The 23,565-nt window shown below is 41.4% G+C and overlaps 1 protein-coding gene across 1 annotated transcript in view; it reads left to right on the forward strand.

Moving 5' to 3' along the window:
- tnn (tenascin N) overlaps positions 1–23,565 on the forward strand; it is a 68,389-nt gene that overhangs the window by 24,882 nt on the left and 19,942 nt on the right. Inside the window, exons 5-8 of the mRNA XM_057856453.1 lie at positions 1,911–2,044; positions 2,175–2,304; positions 4,679–4,861; positions 4,943–5,032. Coding sequence (XP_057712436.1) covers positions 1,911–2,044; positions 2,175–2,304; positions 4,679–4,861; positions 4,943–5,032 — 537 coding nt within the window. The remainder of the gene's footprint in view (positions 1–1,910; positions 2,045–2,174; positions 2,305–4,678; positions 4,862–4,942; positions 5,033–23,565) is intronic.

Genomic DNA, 23,565 nt, shown 5'->3' on the forward strand with positions numbered 1-23,565 from the left:
GCCACCTAAAACCAAGACCTAAAACCAAAACAGGCTCCTCCCGCATATATGAGTCTCAATTAGCAGCGACATAAAAAAAAAAAATTCAAAGTTGTTCCCTAATAAAATCCCAATGATTATTTTTAATACAAGTATAGATAAACTTAAAATGGCCATGAAATTCTCAAATTTTACGCTAGATGCACAAAATCTCCAAATGCAGAGGTAATCACCTATGTTTTCAAAATCAATAGCAATATTTAACATATCATATGAGTTTTTCCCTAAAATGGCAACCTATTTTTTTTGTATTTTGCAAAGTAAGTTTGCTAAGTAAGTTTTCAAAAGCTAATAAATCACTCAATTTTCACATCAGAAACTTATTACTTGAGGAAAGCATGCAGAATCATCTTAATTTTACGCAACAAGAGCAAAATTTGCATTTTTCCATATACAATCACAACATATTTAGGTTGAATTCCGATGTTACTATTGCCTCAGCACGTCTTGCCGGTGTTCTGTCAAATTTTTCACCCTTATAATATTTTGCTCCCAAAGCTTTTGTGGCGGTAAATAAGCCGTCTTACATTGGATGTTACGTTGGACTCTGAATGTTATCCAAAGGTGTTAAATAAACAAGTACACAGATACGTAAATATACATGTGCAACACGAAAATTGCGTAAATTAATGCTTAACGAGACAGCGAAGACATCAGGGAGTCAGTGAGAGAGTGGCATGTAGTTGTTTCATGCAGCTAACATGGCGGGATGTGTCTGAGGAGAACTTTTCTACATGTTCGTCCATGATCAAAGGTAATTTAATATTCCTTTATTTAAAGAAAGTTTGTAGTGCTTACTTTGGAACTGCTGTATTCGCAGCTATTTTTAATACTACGAGCATTCGCAGAACTGTTGCAAAAGAAAGTTGCAATTTCTGTTGGGGTACAAAATTTGCCAGAACATCGACTATCTGGCCCGCGTCATTTTTAGATTGAATTTTTTTGTATGGACGCAGAAGTGTCTAAATTACTACTTTTTTTTGCCATAAAAAAGTTATGCTACTGTGTATAGATACAACATCGCGGCCATCACAAAACAAAAAGCTTTTTAAGTTGAAAATTATTCTAAATAAATGTTTACATCCTGGAATTTCTAAAGATATGAACATAGAACAGTCCAGATTCTTGGTTAAAAGCAAAAAAACGGGCAGTTATCATTCATTTTACGTAAATATTTCACGCTAAAATTACGCAATTGTGTAATCCAACATAGCGGCCGTCACAAAACGAAGAGCTTTTGAAGTTGAAAGTGCATGCATGGGGCTCTTTTATATAAAAATTACCTTGAATCCTCTATCCAAATCACTCTTGAGACACTCCTGCCTGCTTGTATGCAGTAAAACATTTGTCCTGTTGCCAACTAAATCCGGCATTTGAACGCAAGGTGTGTTTGAGTTTATCACAGTGAATGCCAACACAGCTTTGCCTGGGTTGGCCCCCAACGGGAAGGCGTGGCGCAGTGTTTGTAGGAGCTGTCTTGTCAACTAATGGTGAAGTCTATGCTTAAAAAAAAACAAAAAACAGTAGTTTATTAATCAGAAAGTACTTTGGATTGGGTGATAAACCACAGCACAGGGCTATTCCATCATAATGGACTCAATGAGGACCCCTGGCTGTCCACGAAAGTGTCCAGTCAAATTACCCCCTAAACAAAACATAGATAAATACAAAGAATAAGATAAGTGAGTTACTAATCATACTATCTCATAAATATGATAGACAAGGTGTCGAAAGCTACAAAATAAAACGTAGGTTACGGATTGATGGTAATGCTAATATTATGTAAAACACCCAACAAAATGAGATATTTCAAGAAATTTTCAAATTTTGAACATTAAAATTCAAACAACGTGTTTTTTTTTTTCCCCCAGCTCTTAGTCCTCAAGGTCTTAGGTTGGTCCAAGCAACTGATATCTCCCTCCTGGTACAGTGGTTGCCAGTAGCTGGTGCTGACTATTACGTTTTAACTTATCATCCCCGAGGACAGGGGAGTGCCTTAAAGCAGGTAAAAATGTACAGTATACAGTACATATACATTATATAGGTCCGTTAGATTCTCTGTAGGTGTTTTAATGCTTTTAATTGTGCTCTTACAATTTAGATGAATTCTACACAATTTTTATTATATATCCTAGGTTCGGGTTCCCAACATGGATAACTCCTATCTCATCACGGGCCTGACATCTGGGCTTACTTATTTTGTTGAAGTTCATGCTGTCGTCAAAGGAATCCAAAGTGGGGCGGAAGAGATTGAAGCTACAACAGGTGAGACTAGGACCTATCCTAAAACAAACAAAATCAGTCCAGAAGAGTTACTACAATATAAAAGAGTTAGGTGTCATCTACGGTGATAGTGGCTGGAATTTATTGCCGGAATTTCCTGACATAAAGGTCGCCAATTTTTTTTAGGTCAAACCTCCTAAAATCAGCAAAATGCAAAGAAAACTGCTTTTGGAAGAATTATACCTATAAAACACAGCAGGTTTTACATATGCATTAGGCTACTGCATGTAACAAAGCATACAAGACAAACTAATTTTCATTCAAAATTGTATTTTTTCCAATGATGTGCAATATAATGGTATAGAAAATAACTATTTCCCCTCATTTCCTCATATCTAAATGCAAAACCTCAATTTTAACTACTTTAGAAAATAAGAGCATAGAATGTACATTAAAATTAAATATAATATTAACATTGACTTATTATTTTAATCATAAAGATACAAGTAATATAACAATTATGATAATAATAAATAATAATGAGTACAAATGACTATTACATTATGCACATTGAAATGAATATATTTCAAAGATAATGCAAACATCTTTAAATTATAAGGTAATATATAAATAGCCTTACATAAATTAATGAAAACAAGTCCAAATGTGCACATTAACATGGAAAATGTTCTTAACTTCCCCATCAGAGCAAATAAAATCAGATAAAATTAGTGTCTTCTCCTCTCTCCTGCCTCATAGAGATATAATAAATTTTTGTTGCATTCTTTTTTTTTATTGCATTAATTCAACAAGTTGTTTATTATTTGTCACAACAACCTCTGTAGTTTGTTCTACTTTTGTTCTTGTTCCAGAAAACGTGCATTTGAACCAATCAGAGCTAACTTTCCATGCTGATCACAGTCAGCCAATTGAATGGACAACTGAGTCTAGAGTGGTTTGCTGCACGCATGCACCCATTGACGCGGCTCGTCAGACTCAGATACTTTGAGCTGCTCGGCAGAACTCAGTGGAATAAATAATAAATATCGGTTGAAACAGATTATGCTTCACAAGCACTTTATTAGGCTTGTTGTTAACGCTTGTGTATGTAAATCAGACGTTGGTAGATTGTTTTCTTCTTGGAAATGAGATGCATGTGTGGCAGCCTGGCAGGTTTGTTAAACAAAGGTGTTTTGATGGTTGCCGTCATATTTTCGGGATCAAAGCATCGTTCCAGCCCCGAATCATTTACCGGAATAGCATTCCGGACCGTTCCGGCCCACTTTCACTCCTGGTTTTCATTGAAATGTCTTTACGTGTGAGTGGTTTTAATCTCACTCTAAATGTATAAACAACAAAAAAGTGTTTAGGATCCAGTTTGTTAAACGTTGAATTTTGCATTACTAGGAAATTGCTGCAAATATGTTAAATTTGAATCGGACTTCTTCTCCTGGCAGGAGACTGATGTTGTGTAGAAGGAGATTGATAGGATTGACAGGATTAGCACGAGAGGGCCAGGGAATATGGCTTTGTATTTTTCACGTGTGGTTATTCTTGTCAATGAAACTCACACTGAGCAGTGTTCCCCATAACACCTCATGTGGCTTCTGACCGTGTGAGGAAGAGGAAGCAGCTGGATGAAGGCGTTTCGCTGGTTGAAAACTTTAGACCATGTCAGGTATCATTTAGTCGATGCGTCTAACTCATTTCAAATCATAGTTACTGTTGCCCTTGAAGGGCTGTTTATAGCCCTATGAATGTAGGTAGTCATGGTGCAGTGCATAACATCATGTAGGTTCCAGTAAGGGAGCGAAAGGCAACTAATCATGCTTATTTTCTCTTCAGTTTAAGATTTATTGATATTCGAAATGAAACATTTACCAGTTTACTTCATTTTTAACCTCATTTGTCTTCTTGGCAAATATCGTTGCTTATTTTCTGTTCAGTTTCAGATTAATTGAAATCCGAAATGAAACATTTAACATTATTTGACAGTGAAATACACAGAAAAGTGTGACACTTTAACCAGTGTGAAAATGATTATCCCCTAGGCAGAAGCTGAGATGCTCTGTGATTGTTCATGTATAAGGTAGGTGGTGCGAGTGCAGTTACACTTCTGGGGTCTCATGGATCTAATGTTGACTAACATACAGTGACCCGCGCCTTGCCTTTTGTTTTGGGCTATAACCAATGCAAGTTCTTCTTCGTATCCCATAAGAATGCTTCTTAATTTAATTGAAGAGTTTCAACAGTGTTGAGCTTAAGACCACTACCAAGACCTGACAAGACTTGGCCAAAAGTAGAAATCACTGAGACTAAGAGAACATCAAGAACTTTAGGACTCAAGAAAGAACCAAGACCAGTCCTTTCAACTAATTATTGTGTATGATTGAAATTCAGTTTTTTTGCTTTCCAGTTGTCTCAGCAGTTAGTGACATCCGAGTTCTTGACCGGAGCGACGTCTCAATCCAGGTAGACTGGAGCAACCCACAAGCGGAGGTGGATTACTTCCGGCTCACACACATTGACCCATCAGGGCAGGAAGAGGAGTTAAATGTCCAGAAAAGCCAAGAGGCGAGGACAAAACACACCATCGTAGGTAAGCTTCCACACCAAATATTAAGCCAGATTTTGGGTACTATGCTTGACTGGAGTTTACCGTTTTTTTACCCCCTTTCAGGCCTGTATCCTGGAACAGAATACCTGATTGCAGTGCAGGCTATCAAAGGACCGATAGAGGGAAACGCTTCTTCTGTAATAGGTTCTACAGGTCAGTGGCACTGCATTTTTGTTTATAGCCATCTGTTAATTGTGTAATGCTGATAAAACTCTCTTGAGGATATACGCTTTTAATTGAGTCCTTGTAAAAGCTAACAGCCCAGAAATGAATAGGAAAACCAGAATCTTGTTGCTCAGAATGAAATACGATACAACCCTCCACGCGCAGCCAATGATAACAAAACAATTAAGGAATACAGTCCAGTCATTGAGAGTTACAATTATGGGTTAATGACGTATAGGGCTGGAATTTACTAGCACATAATGTGGGCTGCTTCTAATGGCGAGTGCGGTCATGGAGGGGAAACATGATATGATTGGTGAAACGACTACAAGATGTTCACTGAATGTTGAGAGGTTTGTCCATCTGGCAATTGAGGTTTGTCTGGACTGCTTTTAGAATACAAGGAGAAATTTTTTGCATTAGTTCTTATTGTTTAGTCTTTTAATGTAGGGGTTGGCAACCTTTAATAATAGTCAAAGATTCATTTCGACCAAGTTTCCACAGAGAAATAAGACTGATAGCCTCACATATAACTCAAAATGTTTCCGTAAACTTCTTTAGTTCCTTATTTCAGGGATCCCCAACCACCGGGCTGGAGACCGGTACCGTTCCATGGTGCATTTGCTACCGGTCTGCAGAGAAATAATACATAATTTGTTGATGACTGCAATCTGGACTCTTGACACATACATATGCCTGTCTACTCTATTGACTAATCCGAGTAGAGGTTTGTGTACGTCGCTCTCTAGTGGTTGGCCGCCATTGCTGGGGTGTTTGCAAACCTATAGCAGCCCAGCGTCAGTCAATGTGAACAGTAACTTTAGGTTCTGTTGACTGTGTGCTGCGGGCGGCACACATCAGCAATGGCGGACGAGGTACTTCCGGTCATTTTGTTCAGATTAGTCATTGAAATCCATTGGCTCTAGCATCTAGCATCTATACAGTGTGTTCCAAAATGTCTGAACCCATTTCGTAGGCCAATAATTTTGACAATTTTTGTTGGAATGATCTCAAATTTTCACAGCTTGTGGATAAACGTTTCAAGTTTTTATGTGTAACGTTTAGCATTTCTATCTTTTCAGGTTAAGAAATGCCATACAGTTCAAAAGAAAAGGCATTTTGCATGTTAGTATGCTTGGACTCAGTCACTGAAGACAGTGCAGCGTGCCTTCTTCACAAATTTTGCAAAGAAGGCACCAACTACAAAACAAATTAGGACTTGGCACCAAAAATTTCAAATCTGAGTTTCGAGTCGGGCATGAGCTCGAATGCCAACTCGACGTGTGCCTAGTCACAGACGGCGCTCATATTTAACATTTATGAAAATCTGTCATAGAACCAACAAATATTTGTTCTTTTCTTCGTAAATTTAACCAATTAAACTTGACCTTCAACATATAGTGTATTGTGGTGACCCTTTGTTGGACATAATTCACCCACCGAACTTGTGTGTCTGTTTGGCCGAGTGCGTTACCGGCTGCGTCACAGTCACGTGACAGACACTATAAAGAGCTGCGCGCGTTCCGGCTCATTAGAGAGAGTGTACGAGAGTTCACGGAGAGCAGCAATTCGAGCAATAAAGACTCTTAAGAACGCATCCCGCTTCAGTATTTTGTTTCATGAAGCTCCATCAAGTAGTTTCAGAGATATGGGCATTTAGAATGGGGTCAACCATTTTGGAACACCCTGTATATATATATATGTATGTATATACAGTGCCTTGCAAAAGTATTCGGCCCCCTTGAATCTTGCAACCTTTCGCCACATTTCAGGCTTCAAACATAAAGATATGAAATTTAATTTTTTTGTCAAGAATCAACAACAAGTGGGACACAATCGTGAAGTGGAACAACATTTATTGGATAATTTAAACTTTTTTAACAAATAAAAAACTGAAAAGTGGGGCGTGCATTATTATTCGGCCCCCTTGCGTTAATACTTTGTAGCGCCACCTTTTGCTCCAATTACAGCTGCAAGTCGCTTGGGGTATGTTTCTATCACTTTTGCACATCGAGAGACTGACATTCTTGCCCATTCTTCCTTGCAAAACAGCTCGAGCTCAGTGAGGTTGGATGGAGAGTGTTTGTGAACAGCAGTCTTCAGCTCTTTCCACAGATTCTCGATTGGATTCAGGTCTGGACTTTGACTTGGCCATTCTAACACCTGGATACGTTTATTTTTGAACCATTCCATTGTAGATTTGGCTTTATGTTTTGGATCATTGTCCTGTTGGAAGATAAATCTCTGTCCCAGTCTCAGGTCTTGTGCAGATACCAACAGGTTTTCTTCCAGAATGTTCCTGTATTTGGCTGCATCCATCTTCCCGTCAATTTTAACCACCTTCCCTGTCCCTGCTGAAGAAAAGCAGGCCCAAACCATGATGCTACCACCACCATGTTTGACAGTGGGGGGGTGATGAGCTGTGTTGCTTTTACACCAAACATATCGTTTTGCATTGTGGCCAAAAAGTTCAATTTTGGTTTCATCTGACCAGAGCACCTTCTTCCACATGTTTGGTGTGTCTCCCAGGTGGCTTGTGGCAAACTTTAAACGAGACTTTTTATGGATATCTTTGAGAAATGGCTTTCTTCTTGCCACTCTTCCATAAAGGCCAGATTTGTGCAGTGTACGACTGATTGTTGTCCTATGGACAGACTCTCCCACTTCAGCTATAGATCTCTGCAGTTCATCCAGAGTGATCATGGGCCTCTTGGCTGCATCTCTGATCAGTTTTCTCCTTGTTTGAGAAGAAAGTTTGGAAGGACGGCCGGGTCTTGGTAGATTTGCAGTGGTCTGATGCTCCTTCCATTTCAATATGATGGCTTGCACAGTGCTCCTTGAGATCTTTAAAGCTTGGGAAATCTTTTTGTATCCAAATCCAGCTTTAAACTTCTCCACAACAGTATCTCGGACCTGCCTGGTGTGTTCCTTGGTTTTCATAATGCTCTCTGCACTTTAAACAGAACCCTGAGACTATCACAGAGCAGGTGCATTTATACGGAGACTTGGTTACACACATTTGGATTCTATTTATCATCATCGGTCATTTAGGACAACATTGGATCATTCAGAGATCCTCACTGAACTTCTGGAGTGAGTTTGCTGCACTGAAAGTAAAGGGGCCGAATAATATTGCACGCCCCACTTTTCAGTTTTTTATTTGTTAAAAAAGTTTAAATTATCCAATAAATGTTGTTCCACTTCACGATTGTGTCCCACTTGTTGTTGATTCTTGACAAAAAAATTAAATTTCATATCTTATTATGTTTGAAGCCTGAAATGTGGCGAAAGGTTGCAAGATTCAAGGGGGCCGAATACTTTTGCAAGGCACTGTATATATATACTATATATATATGTGCACTTTTTGCATCTATGTGCACTTGGCGCATCAAATTTGTTCTGGGAAGTAATAAGCCCACACGTTAGTGAAGGTGACCTAAAAACAGACGTCTTTGCACAGCTTTTTTATCGAGAAAACACCACCTGCTGAACCAGGAGCCTAAGACCAACTCCATTCTGCATAATATGTGGCTAAAAGCTAGCAAACAAAGCAATTAAGCCTTCAAAGCTGCTTCAGCACATAGAGACTAAGAACCCTGGAATGATAGATATGTCGTTAGAATTTAAAAGAAAAAAAAAAAAAAACACCTGCATGAAGGACAGAAACAATGATTGAGGGGCACCACATCAACAAAGTGAATGCACTGAGAGCATCATACCTCATGGCGAAACATTTCATGATTGTAGAAGAACTCGTTAGGCCTGTGACCAAGGATATTTGCAATCAAATTTTAGGAGAGGCCACTGTTAAAAAAGGTTAATTGACTGCTTAATGTTCGTTTTTAACCCAGTCCTGTTATTTTACTTTTACTGTAATTTTATGCCACACATTGCCCAGCTGGTCCATGAAAAAAAGGCCTACATCACACCTTTCCGTGGTGCAAAAAAAGGTTGGGGACCACTGCCTTATTTGACTAACAAATAACAACAAACAACAAAGGAAATCAGAAATTCAGCCTGTGAGTGTCACAAAGGCTTGTGGGTACACCTTCCGAGTGGCATACATAGTATATAGTTGTATAAGCCACATTCAGACATACACTGAAATCTGATTAAATCACTAGGTCGCTTCGTAGTATGTCTAGGACTTACCCGAGACAGGGCATGTGTGAAAGCAGCTGTTTAGCGCGAAGGCAAATGGCGTAAATATCATTGCGAGCCGATCGTCATTTGCTCTTTCTTTAAGATGAAAAGCGGTAACCGAACATCGCAATCATCAACATGGCAAACTGGAAAGACAGCAAAATTAAACTGGAAAAATAACAAAATTAAATTGCTACTGGATCATAGAGCCGAGGAAAAGACAGTCCAATGTCCATCTGTGGAAATGTTTATTTTGTTGCCAATGCCGAGCAAAAAAGATGTTATGTCCGCGTCACAAAATCCCGTCCCCTGCCATCTCTGCACAGAGAGTGGCAAGTCGTCAACACAGGACAAGTCTGAAGGTGTCCCGACTGGTAATTCCCAGTACAAATTTAGCGGGATATACAGTTGGGCAAATAAGTATTTAGTCAACCACTAATTGTGCAAGTTCTCCCACTTGAAAAAAATAGAGAGGCCTGTAATTGTCAACATGGGTAAACCTCAACCATTAGAGACAGAATGTGGGAAAAAAAACAGAAAATCACATTGTTTGATTTTTAAAGAATTTATTTGCAAATCATAGTGGAAAATAAGTATTTGGTCAATACCAAAAGTTCATGTCAATACTTTGTTATGTACCCTTTGTTGGCAATAACGGAGGCCAAATGATTTCTGTAACTCTTCAAAAGTTTTTCACACACTGTTGGTGGTATTTTGGCCCATTCCTCCATGCAGATCTCCTCTAGAGCAGTGATGTTTTGGGGCTGTCGTTGGGCAACACAGACTTTCAACTCCCTCCACAGATTTTCAATGGAGTTGAGATCTGGAGACTGGCTACGCCACTCCAGGACCTTGAAATGCTTCTTACGAAGCCACTCCTTTGTTGCCCTGGCTGTGTGTTTGGGATCATTGTCATGCTGAAAGACCCAGCCACGTCTCATCTTCAATGCTGTTGCTGATGGACGGAGATTTTCACTCAAAATCTTTCGATACATTGCCCCATACACTCTTTCCTTTACACAGATCAGTTGTCCTGGTCCCTTTGCAGAAAAACAGCCCCAAAGCATGATGCTTCCACCCCCATGCTTCACAGTGGGTATGGTGTTCTTCGGATGCAATTCAGTATTCTTTCTCCTCCAAACACGACAACCTGTGTTTCTACCAAAATGTTCTAATTTGGTTTCATCTGACCATAACACATTCTCCCAGTCCTCTTCTGGATCATCCAAATGCTTTCTAGTGAACCGCAGACGGGCCTGGACGTGCACTTTCTTCACCAGGGGGACACGTCTGGCAGTGAAGGATTTGAGTCCCTGGCGGCGCATTGTGTTACTGGCCTTTGTTACTGTGGTCCCAGCTCTCTGAATGTCATTCACTAGGTCCTCCCGTGTGGTTCTGGGATTTTTGCTCACCGTTCTTGTTATCATTTTGACGCCACGGGGTGTGATCTTGCATGGAGCCCCAGATCGAGGGAGATTATTAGTTGTCTTGTATGTCTTCCATTTTCTAATAATTGCTCCCACAGTTGATTTCTTTACACCAAGCGTTTTACCTATTGCAGATTCAGTCTTCCCAGCCTGGTGCAGGGCTACAATTTTGTCTCTGGTGTCCTTCGACAGCTCTTTGGTCTTGGCCATAGTGGAGTTTGGAGTGTGACTGACTGAGTTTGTGGACAGGTGTCTTTTATACCGATAATGAGTTAAAACAGGTGCCATTAATACAGGTAACGAGTGGAGCCTCGTTAGACCTCGTTAGAAGAAGTTAGACCTCTTTGACCGCCAGAAATCTTGCTTGTTTGTAGGTGACCAAATACTTATTTTTCACTCTAATTTGGAAATAAATTCTTTAAAAATCAAACAATGTGATTTTCTGTTTTTTTTTTTTCCACATTCTGTCTGTCATGGTTGAGGTTTACCCATGTTGACAATTACAGGCCTCTCTAATCTTTTCAAATAGGACAACTTGCACAATTGGTGGCTGACTAAATACTTATTTGCCCCACTGTATGTTAGTGAATTCATGACCTGCGTGAGTGAACTATGTAAAGCCAAGATTCCAACTTGGAAGGTGTACCCACAAGTCTTTGAGCCTGTGAATGCCGCAAAGACTGGTGGGCGAACCTTCCGAGTGGCAACTGTTACTTTACTAAGTCTGATAAGTCTGACAAGACCGTGAGCCTGACTTGATCTCCCTCCTAAAGCTATGTTAAATCTTGTTAAATCTCTCAACTGCCAGAATAAATTTTCATCATATATTCATGTATTTAATATAAAGCTAAGCAGCATCAGCGGGTTGCATTAGTTGCATATGGCTCTGGAGCCGCAGGATGCAGACCACTGTTCTATTAAATCAGGGCTTTCATTGGAGATTGACTAGACGTAACCCACCTCTTGATACTACCGATATCGTGTTTCAATTAGAGACACCATCAATACTAAACAAAAATTCAATATAGCACTACACAACCGTGACAGTCACATCTTTTTTTTTTTTTTTTTACAGCTGTTCAAAACCAATGGTTATCTAAAAACATGATAGTTAGGTAAATAAAATACATCATACTTAGCAGAGATGCCGATTATTAGATGCAATGACGTGGTTAGATCGAGATTCGCCTGAATCAGGTTTTGCCCTGACCGAAGAGATCAGAGCACATTACTTGGGCTCGCCACATGCATGCCAAATTTCGATTTTAATCGGGTAATTAAACAGTGCCATTGCTAATACCATTTAAACTACATGGATCAGTATTACTGATTCTGGAGAGCCTAGGGATATTAGACCATGATAGCATAGAAAATAAAATGAATTAGTGCAATTAAAAAAAAATAGAGATAATACTATAATTTAGATAGAAGTTGGTGAGTGCAGTGAGTGCTGTGTATCCTGCATTTCTGCTCCTTCTTCACTTTCTGTTTAATCCTCAGTGATACATCAGTTTCAATGTACGTAGCAATGCAGTTGATGACTCTTTTTCTTCTCAATCCGGAGGCAGCCAATTTAACGGTGTTTAGTTATCACCTCTCTTCTTTTGAAGCCCCCTGCTATTTTTTCTCTCTGTCACCTGTTCCTGCGACGAGTATGAATGAATATGTGTAAAAACCCCTAATCTACCCGAGACAGACAGCAGCCTGCTCCCCAGTTAGTGGCTACAGTCTATCATTTGAGGTGTGTTCTGAAAAGGCTTTTGACGATAATTGAAGAGGATCGGCTTTGCTTGCCATCGGGGGTGTTCTGGTCTCATTATCTATTAATACTTGTTGTAGGTAGGCCAGATTGATTAAGTGTGGTGGGGAAATTCAAGGCAATAAAATGGAAATGCAGAATGTATCCAGTAGTTAGAAGAACATGCAAATGATCAACTTTTATTTTGGCTAACTTTGTTGTGTTAGGATTTTTTATTTTAAATCAGACATAGGCATCTCCTGAAATCACCAAAGGAAGTTTTTGTGTTGACAACTTGTGGCGAGGACTGAAGACAAAAGCAATGGCAACAAATAACTATTGTTGCATTCACTGTACTTATCCAACATGGCCCTGAATATTTCAAATTGAATTTTTTATTTGAATATAGTTATAAAAATAAAAAAAGACATTACAATACAATATTTTGCATTGCATTGCAGTATATATACTGTAAGCTGAATACACAAAATTGTATAACAGCCTCAAAGTTGAAAAATTACAGGATCTTATACCAATGTGGCATAACTTTAATATACTAAACATTACTGCAGAATAACAATTTTAAATATTGTAGTTTCACCACCTGCAATAGTGATTATTCTATTCTATAACTATATTCAATATTATCAACCTAACTTTATTCAGACAAAAGTGTGGTTGGCCAGTAGCTCTGTGAGGAAGAAAAGGGTAGTAGTTGTTAAAAAGGAAATATTATTTACAATACTTCAAGAAAACAAAAATAAATCATTCAACAGAACAGGTATGATGACAGGCTTGGGAAAACAAGAGAAAACATTGGGATAGACTGCCAGTATTAATTAGAGCTGTCCGATTTTGACTTTTTAACCAATAATCGATATCCCCGTATTGTCCAACTCCAAAAATCCCATACGGGTATCAAACCGATACTTATATATGCGGTTGTATTGTATTGTGATGCCCCACTTGATGCTTTACTAATGATAAATGTAACAACTTTAAGGTTTCTCCAAATAAACATTCTGTGAAAAATAAGAGAACACGTTCAACTAGTTATATATATATATATATATATAAAAATAAAAAAAAAAAAACTATAATGCAGCACCATATTTATTGTTGAAATTGAAATAGTGCAAAACTTTTTTTTTTTTTTTTTTTTTTAAATCAAGTGCAAATGCCAATAAGGCACTTATTCTGTTCATGATGTGTGTGGAGGTACACAAACGGTCTTATCGTGGTGGAGGGGTTTGCGTGTCTCAATGATCCTAGGAGCTATGTTGTCTGGGGCTTTAAGCCCCTGGTAGGGTCACCCATGGCAAACAGATCCTAGGTGAGGGGCCAGACAAAGTATGGCTCAAAAAGACCCCTTATGATGAGCAACATAAATGAACCCCAGTTTCCCTTGCCCGGACGTGGGTTACCGGGGCCCCCCTCTGGAGCCAGGCCTGGAGGTGGGGCTCGAAGGCAAGCGTCTGGTGGCCGGGCCTGTCCCCATGGGGTCTGGCCGGGCTCAGCCCGAAAAGGCAACGTGGGTTCCCCTTCCCATGGGCTCACCACCTGTGGGAGGGGCCAAAGGGGTCGGGTGCGTAGGGAGTTGGGCGGCAGCCAAAGGCGGGGGCCTTGGCGGTCCGACCCCCAGCTGCAGAAGCTAACTCTTGGGACATGGAATGTCACCTCTCTGGCAGGGAAGGAGCCTGAGCTGGTGTGTGAGGCAGAGAAGTTCCGACTAGATATAGTCGGACTCTCCTCCACACACAGCTTGGGTTCTGGTACCAATCCTCTCGAGAGGGGTTGGACTCTCTTCCACTCTGGAGTTGCCCATGGTGAGAGGCGCCGGGCAGGTGTGGGCATGCTTATTGCCCCCCGGCTTGGTGCCTGCACGTTGGGGTTTACCCCGGTAGACGAGAGGGTAGCCTCCCTCCGCCTTCGGGTGGGGGGACGGGTTCTAACTGTTGTTTGCGCTTATGCACCGAACAGCAGTCCAGAATACCCACCCTTTTTGGAGTCCTTGGAGGGTGTGCTAGAGAGCACCCCCTCTGGGGACTCCCTCGTTCTCCTGGGGGACTTCAACGCTCACGTGGGCAACGACAGTAAGACCTGGAGGGGCGTGATTGGGAGGAACAGCCCCCCCGATCAGAACCCGAGTGGTGTTCTGTTATTGGACTTCTGTGCTCGTCACGGTTTGTCTATAACGAACACCATGTTCAAACATAGGGGTGTCCATATGTGCAATTGGCACCAGGACACCCTAGGCCGCAGTTCGATGATCGACTTCGTAATCGTGTCATCGGACTTGCGGCCACATGTTTTGGACACTCGGGTGAAGAGAGGGGCGGAGCTGTCAACTGATCACCACCTGGTGGTGTGTTGGCTCCGATGGCGGGGGAAGATGCTGGCCAGACCTGGCAAGCCCAAACGTATTGTGAGGGTCTGCTGGGAACGTCTGGCAGAATCCCCTGTCAGAAAGAGTTTCAACACCCACCTCCGGCAGAACTTCTCCCTTGTCCCGGGGGAGGTGGGGACATTGAGTCCAAGTGGGCCATGTTCCGCACCTCCATTGTTGAGGCGGCCGATCAGAGCTGTGGCCGTAAGGTGGTTGGTGCCTGTCGTGGCGGCAATCCCCGAACCCGCTGGTGGACACCAGCGGTAAGGGATGCCGTCAAGCTGAAGAAGGAGGCCTATCGGGCCTTTTTGGCCTGTGGGACTCCGGAGGCAGCTGACAGGTACCGGCTGGCCAAGCGGACTGCGGCTTTGGCGGTCGCCGAGGCAAAAACCCGGACATGGGAGGAGTTCGGCGAGGCCATGGAAAACGACTTCCGGACGGCTTCGAGGAAATTCTGGTCCACCATCCGGCGCCTGAGGAGAGGAAAGCAGTGCACCATTAACACTGTGTATAGTGAAGATGGTGTGCTGCTGACCTCGACTTGGGACGTCGTGAGCCGGTGGGGAGAATACTTCGAGGCCCTCCTCAATTCCACCGACACGCCTTCCTTTGAGGAAGCAGAGTCTGAAGACTCTGAGGTGGGCTCTTCGATCTCTGGGGTTAAAGTCACTGAGGCGGTTGGAAAGCTCCTCGGTGGCAAGGCTCCGGGGGTAGATGAGATCCGCCCGGAGTTCCTAAAGGCTCTGGATGTTGTAGGGGTGTCGTGGCTGACACGTCTCTACAACATCGCGTGGACATCGGGGACAGTGCCTCTGGATTGGCAGACCGGGGTGGTGGTCCCCCTTTTTAAGAAGGGGGACCGGAGGGTGTGTTCCAATTATAGAGGGATCGCACTCCTCAGCCTCCCTGGTAAAGTCTATTCAGGGGTGCTGGAGAGGAGAGTCCACCGAGAAGTCGAATCTCGGATTCAGGAGGAGCAGTGTGGTTTTCGTCCCGGCCGTGGAACAGTGGACCAGCTCTACACCCTCGGCAGGGTCCTCGAGGGTGCATGGGAGTTCGCCCGATCAGTCTACATGTGTTTTGTGGATCTGGAGAAGGCGTTCGACCGTGTGCCTTGGGGAGTCCTGTGGGGGGTGCTCCGGGAGTACGGGGTACCGAGCCCCTTGGTAAGGGCTGTTCGGTCCCTGTACGACCGGTGTCAGAGTTTGGTCCGCATTGCCGGCAGTAAGTCGAATTCGTTCCCAGTGAGGGTTGGACTCCGCCAAGGCTGCCCTTTGTCACCGATTTTGTTCATAATTTTTATGGACAGAATTTCCAGGCGCAGCCGAAGCGTTGAGGGGGTCCGGTTTGGTGACCTCAGCATTGAATCCCTGCTTTTTGCAGATGATTTAGTGCTGTTGGCTTCATCAAGCCGTGACCTCCAACTCTCACTGGAGCGGTTCGCAGCTGAGTGTGAAGCGGTTGGGATGAAGATCAGCACCTCCAAATCCGAGACCATGGTCCTCAGTCGGAAAAGGGTGGAGTGCCCTCTCCGGGTCGGGGATGAGATCCTGCCCCAAGTGGAGGAGTTCAAGTATCTTGGGGTCTTGTTCACGAGTGACGGTAGGAGGGAGCGGGAGATCGACAGGCGAATCGGTGCAGCGTCTGCAGTAATGCGGACTCTGCACCGGTCCGTAGTGGTGAAGGAGCTGAGCCGAAAGGCAAAGCTCTCGATTTACCAGTCGATCTACGTTCCTACCCTCACCTATGGTCACGAGCTTTGGGTCGTGACCGAAAGAACAAGATCCCGGATACAAGCGGCCGAAATGAGTTACCTCCGCAGGGTGTCAGGGCTCTCCCTTAGAGATAGGGTGAGAAGCCCGGTCATCCGGGAGGGACTCGGCATCGAGCCGCTACTCCTCCGCGTAGAGAGGAGCCAGCTGAGGTGGCTCGGGCATCTGGTTCGGATGCCTCCCGGACGCCTCCCTGGAGAGGTGTTCCGGGCATGTCCCACCGGCGGGAGGCCCCGGGGACGACCCAGGACACGCTGGAGAGACTATGTCTCTCGGCTGGCCTGGGAACGCCTTGGGATCCCGCCGGAGGAGCTGGTTGAAGTGGCTGGGGAGAGGGAAGTCTGGGCTTCCCTGTTAAAGCTGCTGCCCCCGCGACCCGACCCCGGAACAAGCGGAAGAGAATGGATGGATGAATGGACTGTGTTCTAGATCATGGATTCACACGATTACTGGGTTCTAGATCACAGTGCTGATTTGTGTACACTCTACCCCTCCCAATCACTTAGCCTATAGTTTTTCCCCACCCTCTCTCCCCTTCTTTCCCTGGTCAACAGGCCCCCCCCACATGGTGTCAACCGAAAATACATCTAGCTGATGTCAGCACCAACATATTAATAGTTAGTGTAGGAGTTCAATGTATTTCTTGTTGTTGCTTTTCTTTTCTCTCTTTTCTTGTGTTTCTTTTTTTTTTTGTTCCCCCATAACCCTTTCCTGTTCACTGCTTTGTCATAATAAATGATGTATCTTGAATGATCACAATGGGAGTATGACATACTCTCATTGTGAAACATTAAAACTGTTTAGACCAACCGGACACTTAGACTTTCATTCTCCGTGTCAAACAGCTGAACAGGACAGGATTTAAAGAAAAGAAAAAAAAAAAAAAAGAACCTAATTAACTTTTTATCTAAAATACTCCTACATCGACAAAATCTTGACTTGAATCTTTCTTTAAAACAGTTTTAAAACTTTCACATGTCGAAAGTAGACGGAAGGGAAATTATGGACTAACGGGAGCAATTTTAACAACTTTAACGGTTGATTCACAACATTAAATTCATTGACTGTAGTGTAAAGCTGCTGATACAGAATGGGGACTTGAGTATTTTATTTACTGTTTTGAACTGTTAACTTCATACTGAAATAGTCGTTTATTTAAGCCTGAGAGTTTTTTTGTACAATTTTTGTAAGTAATGTACGAACATTAAAAAGGGGGGGGGGGGGGGGGGGGCAATAATTGATTTATAATCGAATCGTAGCCACTGAATCGTAATCGTAATCGAATCATTAGGTGCCCACAGATTCCCACCTCTATCACTTGTACAGTGTACACATTAAAGTGAAAATAAATGAATTATCTGCTACTCAAACATCCAGTGGCACTCAATGATTTCACTGTTATGTAAAATGGACACTCAAATTCAGTGTGAACTTGATGGCTAATGTGATAGGAGGTATAACAAGGCTTAACACTGCAGCTGCTCCTAATTTGCATTCAATGAATTCACCAGTAAAGCCCAAATAACCAAAAGCAGATGGATATGCTAGAGGAAGCAAAACATGTTAAGTCTTAGTATTATGGTGGGGCACCTTATATGGTCCAGTAATGTGTGTGTGTAGTTTGTCTGACTGACTTATCAGTCAGATGTTAAAAAATTTGGTACCCAGCAAAAGACAAAAAAAATGCTCAAGAGAAACTTGAGGAAAATCAAGAATCAACAGAGTATAATACAGCCTTTATTTGACCTAGAATTCAATTTAACAGGCACTTAATTAATTATTCACAAATAATTATGTTGTGTGTTCAAATGACAGTGGTGCATGGTCATGAAATTGAACTTTATCACTCGTTTCCAACTAGTTTAAGATCCTGATGTGTTTTTGACCATCAAGCGCAAACCAGTAAGAGTAGAGAAGAGAGTGGATGAGGAGAAAAACAAAGAGATGGAATAAAGTTTAGCAGACGGACAGCTCCTTTCTTCCCCTGCATGTATCATCCATCAGTCTTCATCAAACCAACCACATCATGACACCGGACTAACCTTGAAGTGTGCCACAAAGGAATCATCCCTAATGATGATTACTTTTACATTTCCCTTCACTTCCCCTGTCTCTGCTGGATGCTTGTACCACACCCTCACTTCTTCACTCCTCTGTCATCAATCTTTCCTCAGCACACTCTGACTCGTGGCTCACGTGTCTCCCGTGATACCACAGATGTTACACACTCTGTGCTATCATTGTGTACAAGGACACCACTAGATGTTGGTTTTCCACCAATGTCACGAACAGTGACTCAGCTGGTGTTGCTGTTCAACATAAGTCTGGATCTTAGCAACAAATACGTGGAAACCTTTTCTGTGACCCCTATTTTTTGTCTGTGGTTTGGAAAGTAGGCGACAACAAGTGACATGTTTTTCTGCTCGCTACTTCATTCACCGCTCATATCTCATGGTTGGACAGTGGTACGTCGACCATAGATTTCATAACTATTGACGGGGCGCGGGGCCGATTAATAGGGTGCCTGCATTGTTTGCTTGGCTTTCAAAACTGACCGAGTGGAATCACAGACAAATAGCTTTTTCCGGTGAAAATTCTTGTGAATGAATGCTTAAATCCCCAAATTCTTTATAGATATGAAGATAAAACAGTCTCAATTCTTTGTTAAAAGAGCAAAAAAAACGGGCAGTTCCGCATTTATTTTATTTAAATATGTCGAAGTACGAGGCTAGTTTGTTAGTCAATGCGGTGGCCGCCATTTGTAAACAGAGCTTTTTCCGTTAAAAATTCTTGTGAATAAATGCTCAAATCCCCGAATTCTTTATAGATATGAACGTAAAACAGTACTGATTCTGTGTTAAAAGAGCAAAAAGCCGAGCAGTTATGCATTTATTTTATGTAAATATGTCGAAGAATGACCCTGATTGCAGTAGCGTTTCCCATTCTCCTACTGATTTTTTCACGTTTCAACATGCATGCATATTACGAAATATATAATTTCCTTGAATCCTCGAATAAATCACTCCTGAGACAATCCTCCCTGTTTGTATGCGGCACAGCTTTCGTACTTTTTAAATCCGGCGTGTTAAAATCCTGCATGTTTTTACTCGGCGACCGACTGGGAATAAGTAAAGTGGACTTCAGGGCGGCCCCCTCCAAGGTGTTGCATGGTGAATGTCGATTCTGACCCGTCAATCATAATGAAGTCTATGCCTCGACATATGATCGCATCGACATAAGATCCTTTCGACATTAGACGTGAAATTTGACTTCTCATTTGTTTGTTGTATGACGACATGCTCGAAATACTATACGATGACTTATGACGGCGTCGCAATTTCATTGTTTTCCTGCAAGACAGACACACGGCAAGAGAAATCAACATAGGTCCCAAGAACGTTAGTGCAGGTGGTGGAAAAAAGTAACGCTTACCATCGAAATTAAGACGGAAATGATATGAGCGTGATGTGAGTAAACTGGCTTGACAATATGGCCGGTCTCCTCCGACCTCCGTTCGCCAATCTCTATAAGTTAAGGTGACAACAAAAACACTTTCTTATTTCCGATTTATTATGATTATTATGATTATTATGATAACATTGGCAAGGAAGTCGCCAGCTTGGTTAGGTTTTTAATCATTTATTTCAGAATTTGTGCACCACAACACAGCTACTGTCCGCTGTAGCTGACGCAAAAAAAACAACAACAACATGAAAAAAAAGTAAAAACTTCCCATTCTACCGCATTCTCTCGCTCATCAGTCACACGGTGCGTTCAGGAACAGCATGCCAAAACACAACCGCCACATTAGAACCCGATTCGTTACATTAGTATTATTCCGATTTGTATTTATAATTCATTTGTTTTGCTATATATAATTGCTATTTGTAATTGTGCCAGTGGTATTTATGAAGGATTTTGTGTAGGTTTTTGGGCTGTGGAAAAAATCAATCTAATTATAATGTAATCTAATGGGAAAATCACGCTCGACATACGATCATTTCAACTTACAAACCAGGTCCTGGAACGAACTAAATTCGTATGTAGAGGTACTAATGTACTGTCAACTGTATAGTGTAGAAATGAAAATTTTACAATCTACTGTAGTTTAGTGTTTCCCAACCCTTTTTGAGCTGAGGCACACTTTTTGTGTTGAACAAATCTCAATGCACACCACGAGCTAGCATTTAAAACTGTAGTCTATTTTAACAATACAAAGTAATTCTCATCCAGGTCATTAACAGGAATCAAATAAACACAAAAAATGTATATGGCGGAAAACACTCAGGTGACTAGGGATGGGAATCGAAATCCGATTCCAATTTGGAACCGGTTCCGAGTGTTTCGAGGCCTCGACATCACAATGAAAAAGCCTTAACGATCCCTTTAACGAGTCCTGAAGACGCATATTGCGTCGTGACTGTCTTGTTGTCCAAATGCATCAAACTAGCATGGCGCCAAGAACCACTCGCTCCAAAGTTTGACTACACTTCACCAGGAAAGAGTGTGAAAATGAAAGGTTACGACGGGTAAGCACGAGCATTGCAGCCATAAACATAACAACGACAACACGTAGGTTCAAACGCTTGAAAGTGTGTCTTCACAGTACAAAGTCCCGGCTATACAGTTAGCTAAACTCCCAAATGACGATGCAGAAGACGTTGGTATAATTTGCTGACTTTATTCAACCATCACTTGAAGAGTGAAACTAAGAATAGAAATGAAACAAATCAATTTCGTCCCCAATAACAAACAGGTTTGCATCAAAGTAAATCAGCGATGATTAGCTGCTAATAACAGTATGGTTAGCATTCGTTCGCTAGCATTAGCACATCGTTCAAACCACTACACAACTGGACTTAAGTGTCCGATCGCGAGTGGAAACACAACAACAACAACACAAAAGATGATACATACAGGCGTTGCCTCTGTAGATATTAACATTAACAAAGAACGTAGGCTCGTAGAAGTGTTTCCCTCTCTCACTCACTTGGATGCCGCATTTCTTCTTTGGGTGTATGCGCGCTCCAGTGGTCCTCAAACGGCGGCCCGCGGCCCAAATATGGCCCGCCTCCACATTTGGTCCGGCCATTTTGAATTTTTTTATTTTTTTTTCTCAATCGTGTTATTTCTTTTCTGGCCTTTTCCTTGAAGAATTCAGAGAGGGTTATTTGGTTATTATCTATTTGATTAATAGTGTTTTTATTATTAATTATTATTATTATTATTATAAAGAATCCAGAAAGGGTTATTTGATTGTGGCTTTCTGAAAAACAATACTTTTTTACATTTATGCACTTCTGCAATCGTCACACTTTTTCTGTAACAAACTGACCCCGGCCCCTCATCAGAGAAGGGAAAAGTTATGTGGCCCTCACAGGAAAAAGTTTGGGGACCCCTGCTTTAACACATATTGCCAAAGGCAGAACAAAAACCTATCTGCCTATATATATATACCAATATTTTTTATTTCTATTAGATAAATGTTTCAGTAAAATGTTACACATTCTTGTGTATTTGCCACTTATTGCCACAGTTAACATTGAGGCTTTGGGCCTCTTTTGATCTCGTTGTGAGTTTGTAAGGTTGTGACTTCTGATTAAACAAACTCGATGCCAATCAAAACGTTTGTTCTTCTTTTTTCCCAAATTAGAATCGATAAGAGAATCGATAAAGAATCGAATCGTTAAGCAATATCGATAATGGAATCGGAATCGTAAAAATCCTATCAATTCCCATCCCTACAGGTGACTTCCGCTACAAGTTTCGCTCTGAGACACCCAATTTAGCCAACTTTCAAAATTTTCTGATATGCACGTGTGATACATCATTGGAAAGCTTAAAATCTCAATTTTCTAGGGGAAGAAAAATTTTGAACACGAGGGCATTTAAAAAAAAAAAATTAAAAAACTAAACAGCAAAACCCTATCTGGAGGTGAGAGCACGCGAGAGCAGAATTACAGACGCCATGACTTTAACGAGATATTATCACGTACTTACCTTGCTTCGATCCAAAAACTCCATGTCGCATGTATCACTGAGTGTCAAGACACAGCTGTGAATGGCCACAGCTGGATTATTTGGGGATTTTATGGGTGAAACATGGTAATATAACAAGGGTTACGATGCAGAAATTGCAGACATCAAGGAGTGGTCGAAATGGGTTTTTTTTCAAATATTTACCCTTATAATTTATTTATTTTTTTTCAATTTTTCTTTGTTTGGATCGATTGTTTATAATCTAACATATTGAATAAAATGTGACAGTAAAAAAAAAAAAAAAAAACAATTAAGAGGTAGTTATGAGATAAATATCCGTGGCTTTTTTACAGACGCCATGTTTTTTCATTGTGATGTAATTTGTTTAAAAGTTTAAAATATGCGAGTGAATATTTTTTTAGTCTTTTTTTTAAACGAAATATTAGACATCAATTAATGATTTTAAGCTAAAAAAAGGCAGGCTTTTAGACTAATAAATATAATTAATTACCTTATTTTTATGGCTGCCTTAACAAAAGCGGTTGCGCGACGTCTGTAAACGGGGGTTTTCAGGGTAAAACGGGCAAATTAAAAATAGTTTGGGGGCTCAATGCGCCATGAATCTGCTATGGCAGCATATAGACATATTGTTCTATCAAACACAACAGTTGTTTTGGCGTAAAATACAGCAGTGTCTTTTAAAGAGGAGTGCAAGAGCAGAAAATGCTTTTTCAGTCTTGTTTGTGTTTTCCACCATATAAATATCTAATTCTACACACTGACCTTATGTCACCAAAAGTTGAAAGTCCGCGGACCTCCAAACCACATCCGGTTCATTTAACGTAAAAATAAGCAGCAAATAGACTTTAATCTCGATTTTAATCTTTAATCATGTAATATTATAATGTATGATTTAATTCTCGTACTCTTAAAACTGTAATCATCTCGTAATAGTACAACTTTTCTCCTGGAATATAACAATGTATGACTTCTAGGCAGATAACTGATCATCTCCCAGCGGTTGGGAAACACTGATTCGGATTCATGAACAATAAGGAGTGGGAATTGCTACTGTC

Source organism: Corythoichthys intestinalis, chromosome 14 (genome assembly GCF_030265065.1).
Source record: "Corythoichthys intestinalis isolate RoL2023-P3 chromosome 14, ASM3026506v1, whole genome shotgun sequence".
NCBI lineage: Eukaryota > Metazoa > Chordata > Actinopteri > Syngnathiformes > Syngnathidae > Corythoichthys > Corythoichthys intestinalis.